We start from the raw sequence: 20766 nt of genomic DNA, 5'->3' as shown, positions 1-20766 counted from the left end.
GAAGAACTCCCCAGTGTAATACCTTTCAGAATTATATTTCAGAATAACTATCTCTTCCATTAGTCATGCCAATTCAAAGACTGTGTGGATAGATAAACCTCAAATATCCAATCTCCAACAGTGTGAAGCCTTATAGGTGAGCCCACAACCCATATGATCTCCACATTACCCATTCACTGCAGAGATGATACCTTCAGCTAAGGGATGAAAAGCCAGCACCTTTTTTTCTCTATATATAGAAGTGTTTGTTTATCATCTTTTGTAAGAATTCAAATAGAAGTCCTAAATGTAGAAGCAGAGCACATGAAGGTGGGGCCCACAACCTAAAGATATGTTTTCTTTCATGCTGGCCAGAATAAACGAGAATCATACCTTTCGGCAGTTGAGTTGTCAATAGAATGGCACTTCAATTTAAAGGAAGAGTCATCAGACCTGTAGGTGAATACTCGGATGTTGTATACACTAAGTTCATCTATCATGAGCAGAAATATTTGCATCAACCTATTGTTTGGAAACAAAAGATCCCAAGGTCACTTAGATGGATGAAGTTTCAAATATGGTTTAATACCCTGAGAGGGAAACTCGTTTTTCTTCTCCATGGTTTTATTATCTATTTCACATCTGGATTTTTTTGTTGCCTGACTTTTCATGTAAGCTGAGTCCAACTATAGAGACACGTCCAATATGTGAAAACCTGAAATTCACCTTTGATGATATATGTTACCATGATTTCATTTGTAAATGCTCACTTTCTTTGTATCTCTTGTCCCCTGTAGATAAGACTAGGGTATTCTTTTGTAGTATAATTCCCTAAGCCTGGCAGCTTTCCACAGTATAACCCCTACAGCTCATTCTGTAGTCAGGAGACCTTATTTCTAGTGCCACTTCATAGTCTCGCTGTTTATGAACATAAGCAATCCATTTAATCATTTTACATGTCAAATTCCTATCACTGAAAGGAAAATCCAAATACTATGAGAAAAGACACTTTAAAGCTATGTCCAGAGATGTAATATACTCCTCTTATTTGTTCAAGAATAACAATATCTAATAATCATTTACATCTGGGCTTCTTTAGTAAGTGTTTCCCTGAAAAATAAAAAGATGCAGAATGCATCCGTAGGAATTCCAATCTTTAATTATTAATCATCGCCACTATTCCCCTCTGTTTCATATTTTCTTTCTCTCTGTCAGTACTAAAGTTTGGAATTGAGAAACTCTTACAACAAAAATATAATTAAGCCTCCAACATCTGGAAAGCAGTATTATTTAACCATCTTTGCTATTTTAAACAGAATGAGAAGATCCCAACATTCATGGTTTATATTTTCAACTCAGTCTTTGACAAATCACATCAGTTCTATTTCTACCTCTCTTAAAAAACCTCTGCTTACAACCATCCCCTCTGAGTACCTCTATTAACAAACATTCATTAGTACCAGAAAAAATGGTCATGTGTTCTTCAGTCCAGGTTTATGTTGCTTTCTGAAGAGTGCTCTTCCTCAAAAAAGTGATGGCCCACAGGGATTAAGTTTCTTGGTTTCTGGGCTAAGATCACCAGGGACTAGTTTAGTTTGTGAGGGAAATTGAGGAGAAGCAGCTCACAAGTGCCCCAGAATTGGCTCAGACACAAACCTAATGATGTGTGACAGTGGCTGAATTAGAAAGGTAGGCAGAGTGCCTTTGGGATCTGTAAGCATTAGAGTGTTAATTGTTGCCTCCACTCCCAAACCTCAAGAGCAAGGCCTTGATGCCACACTTCTTCTCTGTGGAAAAGGGTACTCCATCCTCCTCAGACTACAACAAACTACTGAAGACTTAGGTCATTCTAAGAAGCTGGAGATGGCAGCTTTCTGGGGATAGGATAATCTTGTACAGCCCAACATGATATTTAGCTCTCAATACACGCCAAAGAATGCTCAAACTACTCGACAATTGCACCCATCTCACATGCTAGTAAAGTAATGCTTAAAATTCTTCAAGCCAGGCTTCAGCAATACATGAACCATGAACTTCTAGATGTTCAAGCTGGTTTTAGAAAAGGCAGAGGAACCAGAGATCAAATTGCCAACATCTGCTGGATCATGGAAAAAGGAAGAGAGTTCCAGAAAAACATCTATTTCTGCTTTATTGACTATGCCAAAGCCTTTGACTGTGTGGATCACAATAAACTGTGGGAAATTCTGAAAGATATGGGAATACCAGACCACCTGACCTGCCTCTTGAGAAACCTGTATGCAGGTCAGGAAGCAACAGTTAGAACTGGACATGAAACAATAGATTGGTTCCAAATAGGAAAAGGAGTACATCAAGGCTGTAAATTGTCACCCTGTTTATTTAACTTATATGCAGAGTACATCATGAGAAATGCTGGGCTGGATGAAACAAAGCTGGAATCAAGATTGCCAGGAGAAATATCAATAACCTCAGATATGCAGATGACACCACCCTTATGGCAGAAAGCAAAGAAGAACTAAAGAGCCTCTTGATGAAAGTGAAAGAGGAGAGTGAAAAAGTTGGCTTAAAGCTCAACATTCAAAAAACGAAGATCATGGCATCCAGTCCTATCACTTCACGGCAGATAGATGGGGAAACAGTAGAAACAGTGGCTGACTTTATTTTTGGGCTCCAAAATCACTGCAGATGGTGACTGTAGCAATGAAATTAAAAGATGCTTACTCCTTGGAAGAAAAGTTATGACCAACCTAGACAGCATATTCAAAAGCAGAGACATTACTTTGCCAACAAAGGTCCTTCTAGTCAAGGCTATGGTTTTTCCTGTGGTCATGTATGGATGTGACAGTTGGATTGTGAAGAAAGCTGAGCACCAAAGAATTGATGCTTTTGAACTGTGGTGTTGGAGAAGACTCTTGAGAGTCCCCTGGACTGCAAGGAGATCCAAACAGTCCATCCTAAAGGAGATCAGTCCTGGGTGTTCATTGGAAGGACTGATGTTGAACCTGAACCTCCAATACTTTGGCCACCTGATGCAAAGAGCTGACTCGTTGGAAAAGACCCTAATGCTGGGAAAGATTGAGGGCAGGAGAAGAAGGGGATGACAGAGGATGAGATGGTTGGATGGCATCACTGACTCAATGGACATGTGTTTGGGCGGACTCCGAGAGTTGGTGATGGACAGGGAGGCCTGGCGTGCTGCAGTTCGTGGGATCACAAAGAGTTGGACACGACTGAGTGACTGAACCGAACTGAACTCCTTGGAAGGAAAGTTATGACCAACCTAGACAGCATATTAAAAAGCAGAGACATTACTTTGTCGACTAAGGTCCATCTAGTCAAGGCTATGGTTTTTCCAGTAGTCATGTATGGATGTGAGAGTTGGACTATAAAGAAAGCTGAGCGCCAGAGAATTGATGCTTTTGAACTGTGGTGTTGGAGAAGACTCTTGAGAGCTCCTTGGACTGCAAGGAGATCCAACCAGTCCATCCTAAAGGAGATTGGTCCTGTCTGTTCATTGAAGGACTGATGTTGAAGCTGAAACTCCAATACTATGGCCACCTGATGCAAACAGCTGATGCATTTATAAAGACCATGATGCTGGGAAAGATTGAAGGCAGGAGGAGAAGGGGACGACAGAGCATGAGATGGTTGCATGGCATCACTGATTCAATGGACATGAGTTTGAGTAGACTCCGGGAGTTGGTGATAGACAGGGAAGCCTGGTGTGCTGCAATCCATGGGGTCTCTTGAGTCCCTCAAGAGTCATCACTGAGTGACTGAACTGAAGTAAACTGAATACCTTTCCTCGTGAACAATGACTAGACCTGCATCCAAACTTGGGCAAAATAAAAAAAGCTATTCCCTTTGGCTCCACGATGCCTTCATCTCTCCTGAAAATAGAATTGCGCTTTGCTCCCCTGAGACATGTTCCAAGAATCTAATGGACTCCTGTGAGCAATGTAAGGACAGAGGGACAGCCAAGTACATATTTTACATTGGTTTACAACTTTTAAAAACAGTAATGCCATACAGAAAGATTTAAGACTCAAAATAAGGTCCCAGAAAGGGAGGGGGAAAAGGGGGAAAGGAAATAGGTCAATTGAAATTCTCCACACAGACGTATGAACTTCTATACCTCTTCAAATCTTTAATTTTTATGAAGAGATTCAATGTAATTTGGACAGAATACAGTCACATTAACATTCTCTAATATATTCTGTATGCATTGCACATCTTTTAAGTGAATTATTTATTCATTTATCTCCCAAATAAAATTATTAGCATCATTAACACATCTACTCATTTACCTACTCATGTAACCATCTCAATATTCACTCATGTGCTCATCCAACCATCTATGCAACCCATCAGTCATCCACGTTATAACCCTTCTATAACCCTTGTTGTCATTTTTGTTGTTTAGTTGCTAAGTCTGACTCTTTTGCGACCCCATGGACTGTAGCCCGTCCAGCTCCCCTATCCTTCACTACCTCCCAGAGTTTGGTCAAATTCATGTCTGTTTAAATTCATTCATATGAGTCAGTGATGTTACCTAGCCATCTCATCCTCTGTTGCCCCCTTCTCCTCCTGCCTTCAGTCTTTCCCAGCATCAGGGTCTTTTCCAGTGAGTCAGATCTTCACATCAGGTGGCCAGAGCATTGGAGCTTCAGCTTCAGCATCAGTTCCTCCAATGAGTATTCAGGACTGATTTCCTTTAGGACTGGCTGGCTTGATCTCCTTGAAGTCCAAGGGACTTTCTCTTGCCTTCTCCAGCACCACAATTTTTTTTATTCTTCAGTGCTCAGCCTTCTTTACAGTCCAGCTCTCATATCCCTATATGACTACTGGAAAAATAGCTTTGACTATATGTACCTTTGTCGACAAGGTGATGGCTCTGCTTTTTAATATGTTGTCTAGGTTTGTCATCCCGTTCCTTCCAAGGAGCAATTGTCTTTTAATTTCATGGCTTCAGTCACCATCCACAGTGTTTTTGGAGCCAAAGAAAAGAAAATATGTCACTGCTTCCACTTTTTACCCATCTATTTGCCATGAAGTGATGTAACAGGATGCTATGATCTTAAGTTTTTCTAATGTTGGGTTTCAGTCCAGCTTTTTCACTCCCCTCTTTCACCCTCATCAAGAGGCTCTTTAGTTTCTCTTCATTTTCTGCTGTTAGAGCAGTATATGCATATCTGAGCTTGTTGATATTTCTCCCAGCAATCTTGATTCCAGCTTGTGACTCATCCAGCCAGGCATTTCACATGATGCACTCTGCATAAAATTTAAATCAGAGGATAACAATATGTGGCCTTGTCATACTCCTTTCCCAATTTTAAAACAGTCAGTTGTTCCATGGCTGGTTTTAACTGTTGCTTCTTGACCTGCATACAGGTTTCTCAGGAGGCAGGTAAGGTGATCTGGTATTCCCATCTCTTTAGAATGTTCTGCAGTTTGTTATAATCCACACAGTCAAAGGCTTTCATGAAGTCAATGAAGCAGATGTTTTTCTGGAATTCCTTGGTCTTGTTTATGATCCAACAAATGTTGACAGTTTGATCTCTGGTTCCTCTGCCTTTTCTAAATCCAACTTGTGCATGTGCAAGATCTCTGCATATCTTAACTTCGGAGCCCCCTAATGTCCCAGCAGTATCACTGGAGCAGCCCCTTAGCTGGTCTCCTTGGCTCTAATCTTTTCTTCCTCTGACTCATTTGCCACAGTGATAATTCAAAAATGTAAATTTTATCAACCCAAGCTCCTACTTCAAAATCTTTTCTTGCTTCCTGTTGCTTTTTTATCCTAAATAGTTTAGCAATTCATGACCTCTAAGACCTGACTTCTCCCTGCTTCACCCAGCCTACTTTTTCAGTCTGCTCTGCCCTGCAAGCCAGGCTCCAGGATAGTTTTGAACACTCATGATCTCTTCCAGCTCAGCACTTTTTACAAGTTGCCCCTTTGCTCAGGTTGATCGTCACTTAGATAACTTGTTCTCACTTTTCTCGTCTCCATCCAGACGTTTTCTGATCCTGTAATATAGAAGATTTCTATACTCACCCCTGAAGCCTTATTCTTTCTGTGACACTCAGTGCATTTTATCTGTTTCATTAACTGTCATCCCAACTCTGTGGCCATATCCCTGTCAGGATTGTTCCGTATTAACTGTTGTCTCTCAAGAACCATTCATGCTACTGATACACAGTAGACTCTCCACTGATTATTTCTGAATTAACAAGAAGCCTGGTAACAATGACAACTTTCAGGAATGCCTGATTATATTCCAAAATGTGTGTTTCCCTGGTGGCTCAGACAGTAAAGAATATGCCTGCAATGCAGGAAAGCTGGGTTCAACCCCTGGGTCAGGAAGATCTCCTGGAGAAGGGATTAGCTACCCAATCCAGTGTTCTTGCCGGGAGAATTCCATGGACATAGGGGTCTGGTGGGCTATACTTCATGGGGTTATAAAGAGTCAGATGAAATTAAAAGACACTTGCTCCTTGGAAGTAAAGCTATGACAAACCTAGACATCATATTAAAAAGCAGAGACATCACTTTGCTGACAAAGGACCATATAGTCAAATCTATGGCTCTTCCAGTAGTCAGGTATGGATGTGACAGTTGAACCACAAAGAAGGCTGAGCACTGAAGAATTGATGCTCTGGTGCTACAGAAGACTTTTGAAAGCCCCTAGGACAGCAAGGAGATCAAACTAGTCCATCCTAAAGGAAATTAACCCTGAATATTCACTGAAAGGACTGATGCTCAAGCTAAAGCTCCAATAGTTTGACCACCTGATACCAAGAGCCAAGTCATTGGAAAGGACCCTGATACTGGGAAAGACTGATGGGCAGGAGGAGAAGGGGGCACACAGGATGAGATGGCTGGATGGCATCACTGACTAAACGGACATGAGTTTGAGCAAACTCAGGGAGATAGTGAAGACAGGGAAGCCTGGTGTGCTGCAGAGCATGGCCTCACAGAGAGGTGGACACGACTTAGTGACTGAAGACCACGGTAAATTTTAGCATTGACAGTTCTAGGTAAATTTAATACACCAAATGGATTTTGGATTATATGAAACTTCAGTCTGTTTAAACAGAGAGACTGTGGGTCAACGTGTTCACAAATGGGAAAACTGCCCCTGAACTGATATGAAGAAAAGACAATGGAAGAAAGGACTTCGAGATGTCTTCAAGGGGGTGAGGCCATGAGCTTCCATCATCATCTTTCTCCCCATTTCCTTTTCATTATCCCAGGTACAATTACTTCTTCTGCCTCTTTTTCCTTACTTAGGCTGTCTCTCAGAAGTGAGGTCTATTCCAGACTATTCTAAGCTCTGCAAATTTACAAAGAACAACTAGGGCCCTGCTGTGTGTGAGGAGGAAGGATGGGAGAAGAGGTTTATAAGGAGACTGGAGGCTGACATGGGCATAGCTGGCTCAACTATCTTGATTCCCAAACTACATATTAACGTTGTCTTATCTTTAACTGCCTTTGCCTCAGGAATCTGTCCTTCCTTAGGTTAACTACATTTTTTATGTATATGATTTCATATATTATATACTTGTTTCTAAAATCTCAACAAAAGAAATTATAGATGTTTCAGAAGTTGGACTGGTTAAACTTTTAAATGGTACCCCATATATACGCAGTAAAATTTCTCTCAAACTGTTTGCACGGTATCAAAAAAAGAGCTTGAAACATAGCTTTCCTTGAACAGTAATAGCATGGCGTAGAAACACCTTCATTTATATCAGTGTAAAACAAGACCTTTAGTTGATCCTTCCACTGAGTACCTCCAGCACTCAAAGGCTTTATGTCCACATGTGATAAGTCCAGCATGAAACATTTTAACCAGTCTTGAAAGCAATACTCTCCGAAGAACAATGTCTCACACAATTATTGGCACATACATTATTTTAAATAAGTCTAAAATGTGAAAATGGTTTCGTTCCTAATGGAAACAAAATAACCTTGTACAGTGTAAGAACCACTGGTCCAAAGTAAGATTTATGACTCATGATTACAAACAATATGACCAATCAAGATAGCAAATGACATTTTAAAAAATATTATCAGTTCACATGAATGGAGACCAAGCAAGTAGTAGAAGTTCTATTACCGTAGTGCTTAATTTCTCCGAACTTCCTGCTGTGACATAAAATGTTCCTGCATTAAATACCTTAACCTAATTCCTCAGCCGCCTACACAGCATAACCAGTACACATTTTGTCATCACATTCCTGGTTGCCAGGGTAATGAAGTTAATGCTTCATAGCAGAGTCAAGTGGCAGAATTCACAGGCAAAGCTCTCTTCTGCAAGTGACGCTCATTATTCATCAAGCTGCTAGTTTCGATGTTAATCCAGATAATTGCCCTAGTAGTTTCTGCCAGGCCCCCTTCACCTCCTTATTCCTTAGACTGTAAATCATGGGGTTCAGCATGGGTGTCAAAATGGCATAGAAGAGAGAGATCAGCTTCTCCTGAAGCACAGAAGGGCTGGAATTGGGCTGGATGTAAGTGAAAATGGCCATACCATAGCACAGGACAACCACTGTGAGGTGAGAGGTGCAGGTGCGGAAGGCTTTCTTTCTCCCCTCTGTGGACTGGATCTTTAGGATGGTGGAGATGATCCTGATGTAGGACAGGAGAACCAAGCAGAAAGGTGTCATCAGCAAGACAATGCTAGAAACCATGATGGCCACCTCGTTGGAGGAGGTGTCCACACAGGCCAGCCTGACCACAGCTAAGAGTTCACAGGATATGTGATCAATATACTTGTTCGTGCACATGGGCAACTGAAAGGTGATGGTGGTCTGCACGAGAGAGTTGACAGAGCCACTGACCCAGGATGTGATGGCCAGCCTAGCACAGAGCCCTCTGTGCATGATGACCGAGTACCTCAGGGGGTCACACACAGCCACATAGCGGTCATAGGCCATCACGGCCAGGAGAACAAACTCAATCCCACCCAGGCCCAGGGAGAAGAATAACTGGGCTGCACAGCTCACGTACAGAATCCCCTTATGTGCCGCAAGAAAATGCACCAGCATCTGAGGAACGATGCTTGTGGCATAGGAGACATCAACAAGGGACAGGTTGGTGAGAAAGAAATACATGGGAGTGTGGAGTCGGCTGTCCAGTCTGATCAGAAGAACAATGAGGACGTTCCCCAGCACGGTCAGCAGGTAAGTGACTGAGAACAGGACGAAGAGAGCGACCTGGGTGTCCCAGTCACTGGACAGGCCGAGGAGAATGAATTCTCTCACCCAAGTCTGGTTATCTGCTCCCATGAAAAAAAAATGTAAGGATTAGTCTGCAGAGAGAGTCAGAAATAACAGAGTCTATTGAATTACAGAATGCTAAAAATCACTTTTATCAATGCATACTGTATGAATTTGGGCACCCCTAGCCAGATGTTTCAGAATACCCATGGGCCAAGATGACAGGCTTCCTCCTGATGTACATGGTACCCATTCTGCATCAGAGAGCAGGCCAGTACCTTCATAAGGACTTAGTGTTGTCGTTGGGAGACCCAGTTAAAGCCTGAAGATGGTGTAGTACGATTTTAGGAGCGCCACATCTTTGCCAGCTTACCTCAGATTCTAGGACATGGGAAGGACAGTAGGTGACAATAATAAGTGAATTTTTCAACAGTGGAGAAAGGCTGGTGGGAAAGTTTCAAAACTTACCGTAAATATGTCAACTAGGCCCATCACGGTATAATAATAGATTTATACATTTCTGTTATTAAAGGAAATGTTGAAAAGAAGGTGCTTGTGAAAATATCTGAAATCAGAGAATCTAAGTTTGAAACCTGATTTTATTTACCAGCTCTGTGATTTTTGGTTCAGTGGCAAATTTTGCGTATGAGACTCACCAGTACATGTAAGTTCAAATGTAGGTACCTTATGGAGAAAGTACTTTGTAAACTGCTACTTGTAGTAGTGCTTCAGTAGCCTGAGTGTTAGCTGTAGCATGATCTCTGCCTTGGAGTAAATAAAGCAGCAAGCATGATTTTCTCATGAACCCACCGGCCCTCCCCCCACAGCAATTCAGACACAAATAATACTAGAGACAATTTTTAATAGCACTGAGGGCTTAGGAATAGTTTGTCCCTTTGAGAACCTGGGGACTGTTGGTCTGACAGGCTTGTCTGTTTAGCCTCAGGGAGATACAGTGGGATAGATGATTATAATTGTATCTTGTTTTTTCATTTTTCTCCTTTCAACTTGCAGCTGGTAAAGGTCTACTGTTTTATATCAGCTCAGAATTAAGGAAATGAGAATATGGATGGTTGACTTTTTATTTAAAAGAGAGAAAGGGCAGCAAATGCCTAGCAATCTTTCTCCATTGTCGAAGGCAGAGAAGGAGGTATGAATTCGTGTAAATGTACAGAGGAATGAAGTTGACTTTTTGCTTTCTTTCATCCAGAAAGTGCTTTTTTTCAGTAGAATTATATGCTATAATATCAATTTTGAATATTAATAAGAGGGCATTTGCATTTTTAAGAATATTTTTATAGGACTGATTCATTCGTATTATTTCTCCATGCCTGCCCAATTCACTGACTTTCCTTTTCTTTCAGTGCACAAAATAAAGCAGGAGATAAGGCATTAAGAGGGCTTGAGGGCAGAAACAGAGCTGCTTGTGTTATCGGCAAACCCTTAGGGGTTGGGGTAAGGTCTCTGAGCAAAAAAACTGAGTACTGTCTGAGCTTCAATACTGTCTGAGCTTCAATACTGTCTGAGCTTCAATACTGTCTGAGCTCTTACCTGTGTGAAAATTTAAAAAGGAAAACCCTAAGTAAGGAAGGGTAACTTCAGATAGGAAGTCTCAAGCAGACCAGCAACATAAATTAGAGGATGAATCATCAATTACTAGGCCCCAGAGAAGAATTATCAATAGGAAAGAATCATCCATTGCAAACCTCAACAGGAAAAGATATACAATATACACATTGCATCTCCTTTTAGAAACCGACTACCTTAGCAACTCAGCCAGGGAGAAACTGTCATCACCCTGGATTCTCAATTCTCTCCAAAAGACTTTGGTTCAAAGCAACCCTTCCCAACACCCTCCTTCTTCTCTATAAGCTTCCTCTCCTTTGTTTGTGGTACGTGACAATGGCTTTTGCTACAGCTTGCATGCCCTGAATTCCAATTCCTCTTGCTATTCCCAAATAAACCCATTTCGCTGGTAAAATAACTGCTTTATTTTGAGACTTAAAAGCTGTTAAAGGACAAAACAAAGCACGTAGGTCTAGAAATGGCCATGTTTCATGATTCAGATACATGCATTTTCCATAATGTCCACACACCTGCTGTCCACTACCGCTGTCAAGATACTTCCCACACCACCCCTCGCTTTGCTTCTCTTCAACATGGTCAGGCTGAAAAGAAACATCTACTTGCCTCAAAAAAGGCTATCAAATATAATTCTGAAACTGCAAGAAAATATTTAACTTAAAAAAAATTGTGAACCGTTGTTGACTATATAGCAGACCTTCAGCAGAAAGTAGACATCTCTTTTTCTGCTAATTTGGCAAATATCTATAAAGTCTCATCTTGGCTAGATGCTGGTGTTTCAAGATGAATATTACACTGATCTGTGTTCAAGACCTAAGCCATCTGCAGAAGAAATGACACAAAAGAGGTCATCCTCACATCATTTTCCCCTCTGGTGTCTGCACAAGCCGCCTGGAGAACAGGGCAGCCAGTGCCTCCCTGTGTTCCTCTTACTCATCCAGCACATCTCTCTACTATAGCTGTGTCTCCTTACAAACACAACTGAGGTACTGGGTCACCTCTCAGCGCAGGTTTGAGCTTCAGAATCTAATAGTTTCTGTTTTGAATTCATTCCCTTCCACTTCCTGAAGCAAGCCACTGGCCCTCTCTGAGTCTCATAATTCTCATCTATACAATGTGGGTGATATTGGCCTACTGAAAGGATCACTGGTCAAGTTAAGCAGCTGAAGATCCAGCAATGCTATACTAATGACCAAATAGGACAAATACCCACTACTTGTTTATGGTAAGTGATATAAGCTTTGATTCCAGGCTTTCTCTCTCGCAGGATCTTATTCTGCCTTTCAGCCTCTCTTTTCATCACTCTGGGGTCTTTCCTACTCCTGATAAACTCCTTTTCCTTCATTATAAAAAATAAAGAAATCTCTCAACAGGGAGAGAGGAATCTTCGCTATTTTTCATTTTAATTCTTTCTTTCACATCCAGCTTTCACACCGAGTTCTCAAATGATTGGTGTCCACTTGCTGGGTTCATTTCCTCAAAACATTCATCCTTTAAGACATGGACATGGAGTTTTCACCTCCATTAATTCGTGGAAACACTCAAGGCCTTTTAGGCATCAAACCCAGAGACTTTCATTCCTTTCCATTGCTAACTTTGAAGAACGTTAACTAATTCCTCTTTCTGACTTTTAACTCTGTCCTTCACTTCTGATCTGATTTTCCTCCAATCTGTTATTTCTCATCTGCACTCCTGGGTAAATTTCCTAAATTCTCCTACCCCAGTACTGTACAAACGTTTCAAGTTTCTTGCTTACAATTTATACTCTTCTTTCTAGTTTTCCTTTCTGGAAGAGTTTGTGATTTCTGGGGCTTCCCTGGTGACTCAGACATTAAAGAATTTACCTACAATGCAGAAGACCCAGTCTGATCCCTGTGTTAATAAGATCCTCTGGAAGAGGGCATGCAGCCCACTCCAGTATTCTTGCCTAGAGAATCCCATGGACAGAGGAGCCTGGTGAACTGCAGTCCATGGGGTTGCAAAGAGTCAGCTGAGTGGCTAACACTTTCACTTTCACGTGTAGCTCACCCTCAATTCTACATTTATCTCCTAGGCTGTGTGCTCAGTCGTGTCCAGCTCTTTCTCATGGACCCCCCTGTCCACCCCACAGGCTGGAGCCCACCAGGCTCCTCTGTCTGTGGGATCTCCCAGGCAAGAGTACTGGAGTGGGCTGCATGCCCTCCTCCAGAGGATCTTCCTGATCCAGGGATCGAACCCAGGTCTCCTGCATTGCAGGCAGGTTCTTTACCACTGAGCCACTGGGGAAGCCTCTTTATCTTCTAGACTTCCCTCCAAAGCTCCAGATGCTTTTCCCAACAGCTTAGCAAATGTTTCATGAACATCTCTCCAAAATCTCAATTCCTCTCCCCACATGCTATATTCATGTCCTTCCTGACTTCACGTCTGACAATGGAACTAAAGTGCACCCACTCTTCCAACACATCCTGATTGATTTTTTTCTTCCTCCTCACTACTCCGTAGAATAAATCCTCCTTTATTTAATCCCCAAATAAATCTTTGTTTTAATTACACATCTTCCAGCCTTCACTTAGTGTTCATTCACACTTATGTTTGCCCTCATCAATCTCACTTTATGAAGTGTAACAGCTTCTTTGTAAATTTCCCTGACATAAACTCTACCCACTCTACACATCCTACACACTGCCTCCACATCAATGATGCAAATTACAAATTTATTCACATCATTTTCATGGGCAAACAGATCTATGATGACTAAATGTGCACAAAATTAAGTTCATCCTGATCAGAATTCCCACCCAATCCACAATCTTATCCCATCTTATTTCTAAATTTCATTATCTTTTAATTATCATAGTTTATTAAAATAACTGAAATATCTTTCATTGATATGTTACCTGACTATTTTTAACCCAAACTACTATTCATTTTTAAACACCATGTCTTATTTCAAACTTATGAATATCTAAATGCACCTTTTATCCACACTCAATGTAGCCCCTTCTGGGAATCACTGTAGGTAAAGAAAATGGAAATAGCATCAGCATTTGGAAAGCCAAATTGAGGAGGAAATGTGTTCACTGGATGCTTCTAACACTCCCTGAAGTTAATACTTTCTCCATACTACTTTGTGGTTCAGCCCCAATGGATCAGAGCTGAGTGTCGATCCTGGTCCACAGTGGACAATGAACTAGTGCCTGAGAATGTCCTTCATCCCTCACCACTCCTATCAGGAGGCCAACGCATGGTCTTCTTAGCCTAAACTAATTTGTGGAATATGTAGCTCTCTAAACACGTTTTTCATTGAGACCAAATAACTAAGAGAACAATCTGGGAATATTTGTCCATTTGCCTGTATACACAGAACAACAAAAACCTCATAGTGCAGGGCTGGGCACACAACTGATATTCAAAACCAGAGTTAAACAATGACCACAGTCAAGAGCCTGATCTATCTGGCTCTTCCTCCTGTAAAAATCGTTTTCTTCTCAGTATTGTTTTAGTTTTGGCTAATTCACATCTGTTCCAGGTTCATAATGCCCCTTTAATAAAAACAAAATCATATTTTACATCTTTTGCATCATATAATGCTCACACTCAACAAATCTCAAATCATCTCTCTCCCTTTGTTTTGAGTTCTGCCATACTTATTAGGGTGAAAAGACTTCAGCATCATTCATATCTCCGATCCTCTAACCAGATCAGTTCTATTTCCGACCCTGTGGAAGCCTCTACCTACACGTGACCCACTGTGGATATGTTAGAATTCTCACTCATTGATTACTGCCTGACAAAACAGCCACGTCTCCTTCCATCTAGGTTTCTGTTGCTCTCTGAAGAGTACTTCCCCCCAACAAGGTGATAGGCCAGAGATTGGAGGAGTCAACACTCCTTGGCTCCTATGCTAAGATGACCTGGGACAAGTTTAGTTTATGGGCGAAACTGCTGGGAAGTTCACAGATGCACCAGAATTGGCTCAGACACAAACCTAATGAGGTATGCTGCTGCTGCTGCTAAGTTGCTTCAGTCGTATCCGACTCAGTGTGACCCCATAGATGGCAGCCCACCAGGCTCCCCCAACCCTGGGATTCTCCAAGCAAGAACACTGGAGTGGGTCGCCACTTCCTTCTCCAATGCGTAAAAGTGAAGCTGCTCAGTCATGTCCAACTCTTCACGACCCCATGGACTGTAGCCTACCGGGCTCCTCCACCCATGGGATTTTCCAGGCAAGAGTACTGGAGTAGGGTGCCATTGATAGCAGTGGCTAAATTAGCAACGTGGGCAGACAGATTCCCCTCAGGAGCCTTATGCTTTAAAGTGTTAATTGCTGCCTCCACTCCAAAACCTTAAGGGCAGGGCCTTGAGGCTATGCCTCTTCTCACTGTGCAATCCAGTCCTCCTCAGATTGCAAGCCACTGACGCCTTAGGTCATCTAAAAACTCACTGAAGCCAGTATTCTGATATTTTAGGATATTCTCCTACAGCCCAAACTGACTTTCTGCACTCAATCTCCTATCCTGGTGAACAGTGCCTAGGCCTGCATCCACCTGGTGAAAAGCCAGTTAGCCTCTTCTACTCCATGATGACCTAACTTCTCCTTCTGGAGACAGGAGAGCTGTTTTCATTCCCCTGAGAGATGTGCTGAGTTGGCTAAGCTGCCATGAACACTGCATTTTGAATGGAACTGAGTATACTGCTCATGATAACTGCAAAGTATAGAAAGACTTAAAACTCCAAATAAAATACACAACAACAATAGTTTTATGGTCTCCATGGGAAAAAAAAAGGAAAAAGAGTATCCAAGTCCTTAAAACAGAGTTTGCTTTCTAAACCTTTTCAAATTTTTGATAATTTATGAAAAGACTCAATGTAATTCTTACAGAATGCAGTCACATTATCATTCTCTGATATATTCTTTAGACATCATGCATCTGTTAAGTGAACCATTTATCCATGTATTTATTAATCTACTGAGTCATAGACCCAGTAATTCTTAACACCACCATTAACATAGCCACTTGTTTACCCAGCTGTCTACAACCAGCTCAATATTCACTTGTCCATTTGCTTAACTGCTAGTCCAACCATTCACGCATTCCCTCCTCACATGCCAATTCACCGCTTCACCTAATACACATAAACTATTCGCCAGATCTTTTACTCACTCAGTATATCATCCTTCTGCTCATCACAGAGGTCACAGTCATCCACGGCTGAGTACAACAGCAAAACTGTGGTTTAAGGAGCCTCCAGGTGCTTCTGATCGAGTGAAACACTTTTCAGGTGTTTCTCGGAGATTAAAATTTAAGAGCTACCGGATCAGTTCACTCTGTAGATCACGGTCACATTAATCTTTCACTGCAGCACTTTATATTCCACAACTACTCACCTCACAATATTTGATCTGAAGTTTCCAATGAATTTAATCCCAGATCTCAATCATCTGAGAGAAAAAAAAATTTAAGTCAAATACAATCTAAGCGTTTTCCTGCTTCTTTCCCATGTGAGCCCCCATGATTCTAAAATTCTTGCTATTCCCCAAATGGGAAATGCTCGCTCTTCTAAGTAGAAAGTTTATTTCATAGGTATCTATCTAGAAGTTGAAATAGTTCCTTCAAGAAGCATTCGTGACAGACACGCTAACATATTATCATTGTTTAGGCTTGGGTTTGTAAGAAAGGCATGAACATAAATTATTTGCTCCAAATAATTTGGTTAAGGTGTTTTGAGAAAACTGGTTTGTCTGATTTAAAATTCCTTAGTTCGAAAATCATCATTTACCATTGTTATATATTCCTGAGCTGTAAATTATCATCCACCTCCCCCACTTTTTACTTTATCTGTTAAAAATCCTGTTAAAAATTGAAAATATTAATACTCTGCTGCAGGATGTCCATAATAGGAAGGCTGTCTCTGTTGCAGGGAGGAGGGGCAGATATAATATATGAGAACTGTCAGTACTTTCTACTCAACTTTGCTGTGCATTTAAAAATACTCTAAAAAAAGAGTCTACTTAGATAAAGTAAAGTAACTGAGCTTGTTCTAGCTTCCACTTCGGTTGAAGAAAGCTGGAAAGAACATCGACCCTTTCCTAAAACAAGAGAAGTTTTGATGATCTACAAAATCATCTTTGAAATCATTAGTAAAATGAGATTAAAAAGCAAACAAACATCATGAAATCTTGGGAAAGATAGGTCCATCCAGAAAGAGATAGGATGTGAGCTCTTACTTACCTGGATGAGCCCATGGAAGGAAAATAGGGCACCCCTCCCCCCAACTAGCCAGTGAAAATTGCTTTACCAAACTGCTAAAGTTCGTGTGGGGTACTATGAGTATAGAATGGCTGAGAATCATGGCAAAAAGAGAAGTTCCCACAAATTCTCAGTATTTTCTCCATCGACTTAGAACTGTCCTCACAAGAATATTTGGGGAAAAGTGGAAACCAGAGAAAACTTTCTTCCTAGGGTAGGTCAAGGAGAAGGCAGCTGCAGCCTCTGCAGTGAGCAGAAAGAACTCTCCAATCACCAAATCATCTCCATTATGGAACAAAAGCCTGAAGCCACCGGGGGAAGGACTACGATCCCTGTTTTCCTCAGAGAAATCTTCCTACAGCTGAAGATTCACTAAAGAGGAAAACAGAAAAATAAATAAATAAATTCCCATGTGGGGGTCCTTGGGACAGGAAGCTACTCTGTGTTCAGATCATGAGTCATCTATCTTCTTACTCTGTAGAAGTGGGAAGACCACTGATATCTTACAATGAACAATGTTGGATTTCATGATCTCTGAAGAAGATGTAGCTTTGGAACCAGGGACCAGGCTTGATCACTCAAGAGCTTTTGTGTAGCAGAGTTTTATTAAAGTAAGAAGAGGGACAAAGTTTCTGACATAGACATCAGGAGGGGGACAGAGAATGCCCCCCTTGCTAGTGTTAGCAAGGGAGTTACATACTTTTTTAAATTGGTTATTACAGTTAATCAAAAGAATGTCTCAAGATTGTAAAAATTTACCAAACCCACTCCCACAATTTACATTTTAGGATAACAGGATTAGAACTTAACAACAGAAAGATCCTAAAAGACCCACTCCCATAGTATCTCTCTTGAATCTTGAAGTTGCTCTGCCTTGTCCAGCTCTTTGCAATCCCATGGACTGTAGCCTACAAGGCTCCTCCATCCATGGAATTTTCCAGGCAAGAGTACTAGAGTGGGTTGCCATTTCCTTCTCCAGAGGATCTTCCCAACCCAGGGATCAAACCCAGGTTTCCCACATTGCAGGCAGATGCTTTACTGTCTGAGCCATCAGGAAAGCCCTCCCATAATGTACATTCTAAAATACCAGGATTAGTCAGAAGGTTCTTGTTAAGGAGAAACAAGTCCTCAAGCAAGATACATTGTTATACTAACACAAAGCAATTTCTTTTCTCCGTGAGAGCCCCAGATGCCTTTCGCCTTCTCTAGGGCTCCAGACCCCTTTCTCCTCTTCGGGAACCCTAGACTTCTTATCAAGCTACCTAGGAATTGACTCTCTCACCACTAAGAAAGCCCCAACCCTGAGACACGGGGACAAAGGATGTGCCTAAGTCTGAGACAGATCCTGGACAACAGAGAGTTGTCCCTCCATCACCAAACTAGCAACAACTAAGAAACAAGTAACAGCAGTTTACCATGGGTTAGACATGGGGAAGACACTCAGGACATGCAGTCTCACAGGGTAACTTAAGACAAAGGGAGGGACAGGGACACTGGGAAAAACCCTCCAATGACTGAATGTCCCACAAGCTTAAAACTCAGCATTCAAAAAACTAAGATCATGGCATCTGATCCCATGACTTCACAGCAAATAGATGGAGAAACAATGGAAACAGTGACGGACTTTATCTTCTTGTGCTCTAAAATCACTGTGATGGTGACTGCAACCATGAAATTAAAGATGCTTGCTCCTTGGAAGAAGAGCTATGACCAACCTAGACAGCATATTAAAAAGCAGAGATATTATTTTGCCAACAAAGGCCCATCTAGTCAAAGCTATGGTTTTTTTCCAGTAGTCATGTATGGATGTGAGAATTGGATTATAAAGAAAGTTGAACGCTGAAGAATTGATGCTTTTTAACTGTGGTGTTGGAGAAGACTCTTGAAAGTCCCTTGGACTGCAAGGAGATCCAACCAGTCCATTCTGAAGGAGATCAGCCCTGGGAGTTCTTTGGAAGGACTGATGCTGAAGCTGAAACTCCAATATTTTGGCCACCTGATGTGAAGAACTGACTCACTGGAAAAGACTCTGATGCCAAGAAAGGTTGAAGGCAGGAGGAGAAGGGAACAACAGAGGATGAGATGGCTGGATGGTATCACTAGCTACATGGACATGAGTTTGAGCAAGCTGTGGGAGTTGGTGATGGACAGAGAAGCCTGGTGTGCTGCAGTCCATCGGGTCACAAAGAGTTGGACATGACTGAGTGACTAAACTGAACTGAATAATAGAAAAAATTGAATTTGTTGTTGAGCTAAGGATAACCTTAACAACACAAAACTCAAACTCAGCTCTACCCATGAATACATTGATTCCCACAGTCTTCACAACACAAGACTACAGGATAAACAGTAGAGATGTGTCCATTTAAAAGGATAGTACTATTTATCTCATTGTACACACAAAATGCCCAGGTGCCAATCAAAATTAAAGGTCAGAGAGAAAGAAGAGGAAAATTATACTGTACTGAACAAAGAAATTTAAAAACCAGAATTAGATATACTTGTATTATAGGAATTACCACACAGGGGTTAAAGCCACTCTCACAAAGAAGTAAAGGGTCTAGTGGAACAGATGGATGTTTTCATAAACACTTGAGTAATTTCAGTAGAGAAGTGAAAACTATGTGGAAGAATTAAATGGAAATGCTAAACAGAAAAGACATAGTCACAGAAACAAAGATTCCTTATGCATAGCCTTAATAGAGCCAAGAAACAATCAGTAAGAGTAAAAATAAACCAGAAAAATCAGCAAAACTGAAGCACAAGGAGAAAACAATATACAATGATAAAAGAGGCAAGAGCCTCCCAGGGCTGTAAGACAAGAAAACACTCTAACATACATGAAATTGGAAAATCCCAACAGAAAACAGAGACAGAAGTACAAGAAATACTAAAGAGATAATGGCTGGGGGGAAATGAATGAAATCAAAGCACAAATCCAAGAAACTCAGCCAAATAGGATAACTAAAAAAATTAAAACATAAACACATGACATTTTAATTGTATACAAGCCAAAAATACAGTGAAATCACTGAAGGTAGCCAGAGATAAAAGATACCCCACATAGAGAAGACAAACATCTAAATTAAAATGGAATTCTTCTCAAAAACTGTGCAAGGCAGAAGATAAGTGAATGATAGCTTCAGAGCCCTGGAGGGGTGGTACGGAGGATGTCAACAAAGAATTCTATATGAAGAACAAATACATTTTGAATGAAGGAAAAAATATAGGTACTTTAAGACAAAATCAATGAGTACGTTTCTAGCAGTCCTAAGTCACAAGGAATGTTGATGGAATTCTTCAGACTTTCTTGAAGAAATTATTCCCATTATAAACCAGGAAATGTAAAAAATGGGATTGTACATTGCATCATGTCAGAAAGTGTGGGAGCTACTGAAGATTACTAGGGTTATGTGGAAAAACCGTCCAATCTGAAAAGATTCTGTGATAGCCTGAGTATTGACCGACCCCCTGAAGATGTCTTTGTCCTGATTCTCAGAATGTGTGAATATGCTGCCTTTTATGTTAAAACTTACACGTATTTTAAATTAAGGATCTTAAAGTGGAGACTATCCCAGATAATCTTAGCGGTCCCATGTAGTAAGAAGGATCCTTAAGAGAGCACAGTGATGGAAGCAGAGACAGAAGAAAAGGTGTAAAAATGGAGGCAGAGGGTCAGACTCAGAGAGAGGTTTTCTGGGCTGCTGACTTTGAAGCTGGGAAAAGGGGTGGCAAAGAAGTGGAGGCTGGTGAAGGCAAGTGGGGGATGGGATGA

At 41.2% G+C, this 20766-nt stretch overlaps 1 protein-coding gene across 1 annotated transcript; it reads right to left on the bottom strand.

Annotated features, from left to right (window-relative positions):
• Positions 1-8292: 8292 nt before the first annotated feature.
• On the bottom strand, positions 8293-9246 carry LOC128046699 (olfactory receptor-like protein OLF3). The gene has a single exon (XM_052638868.1). The coding sequence runs from the start codon at positions 9244-9246 to the stop codon at positions 8293-8295; it is 954 nt and encodes a 317-aa protein (XP_052494828.1).
• Between the last annotated feature and the right edge of the window lie 11520 nt (positions 9247-20766).

The sequence above is a fragment of the Budorcas taxicolor genome, chromosome 4 (assembly GCF_023091745.1).
Source record: "Budorcas taxicolor isolate Tak-1 chromosome 4, Takin1.1, whole genome shotgun sequence".
Taxonomy (NCBI): domain Eukaryota; kingdom Metazoa; phylum Chordata; class Mammalia; order Artiodactyla; family Bovidae; genus Budorcas; species Budorcas taxicolor.
The sequence above is the reverse complement of the archived record's forward strand: the minus strand, read 5'-3'. Positions and strand labels throughout refer to the sequence as shown.

What these genes read in the sequence shown, in the direction of transcription:
- LOC128046699 (XM_052638868.1), bottom strand. Translation starts at nt 9,246, where the DNA reads ATGGGAGCAGATAACCAGACTTGGGTGAGAGAATTCATTCTCCTCGGC.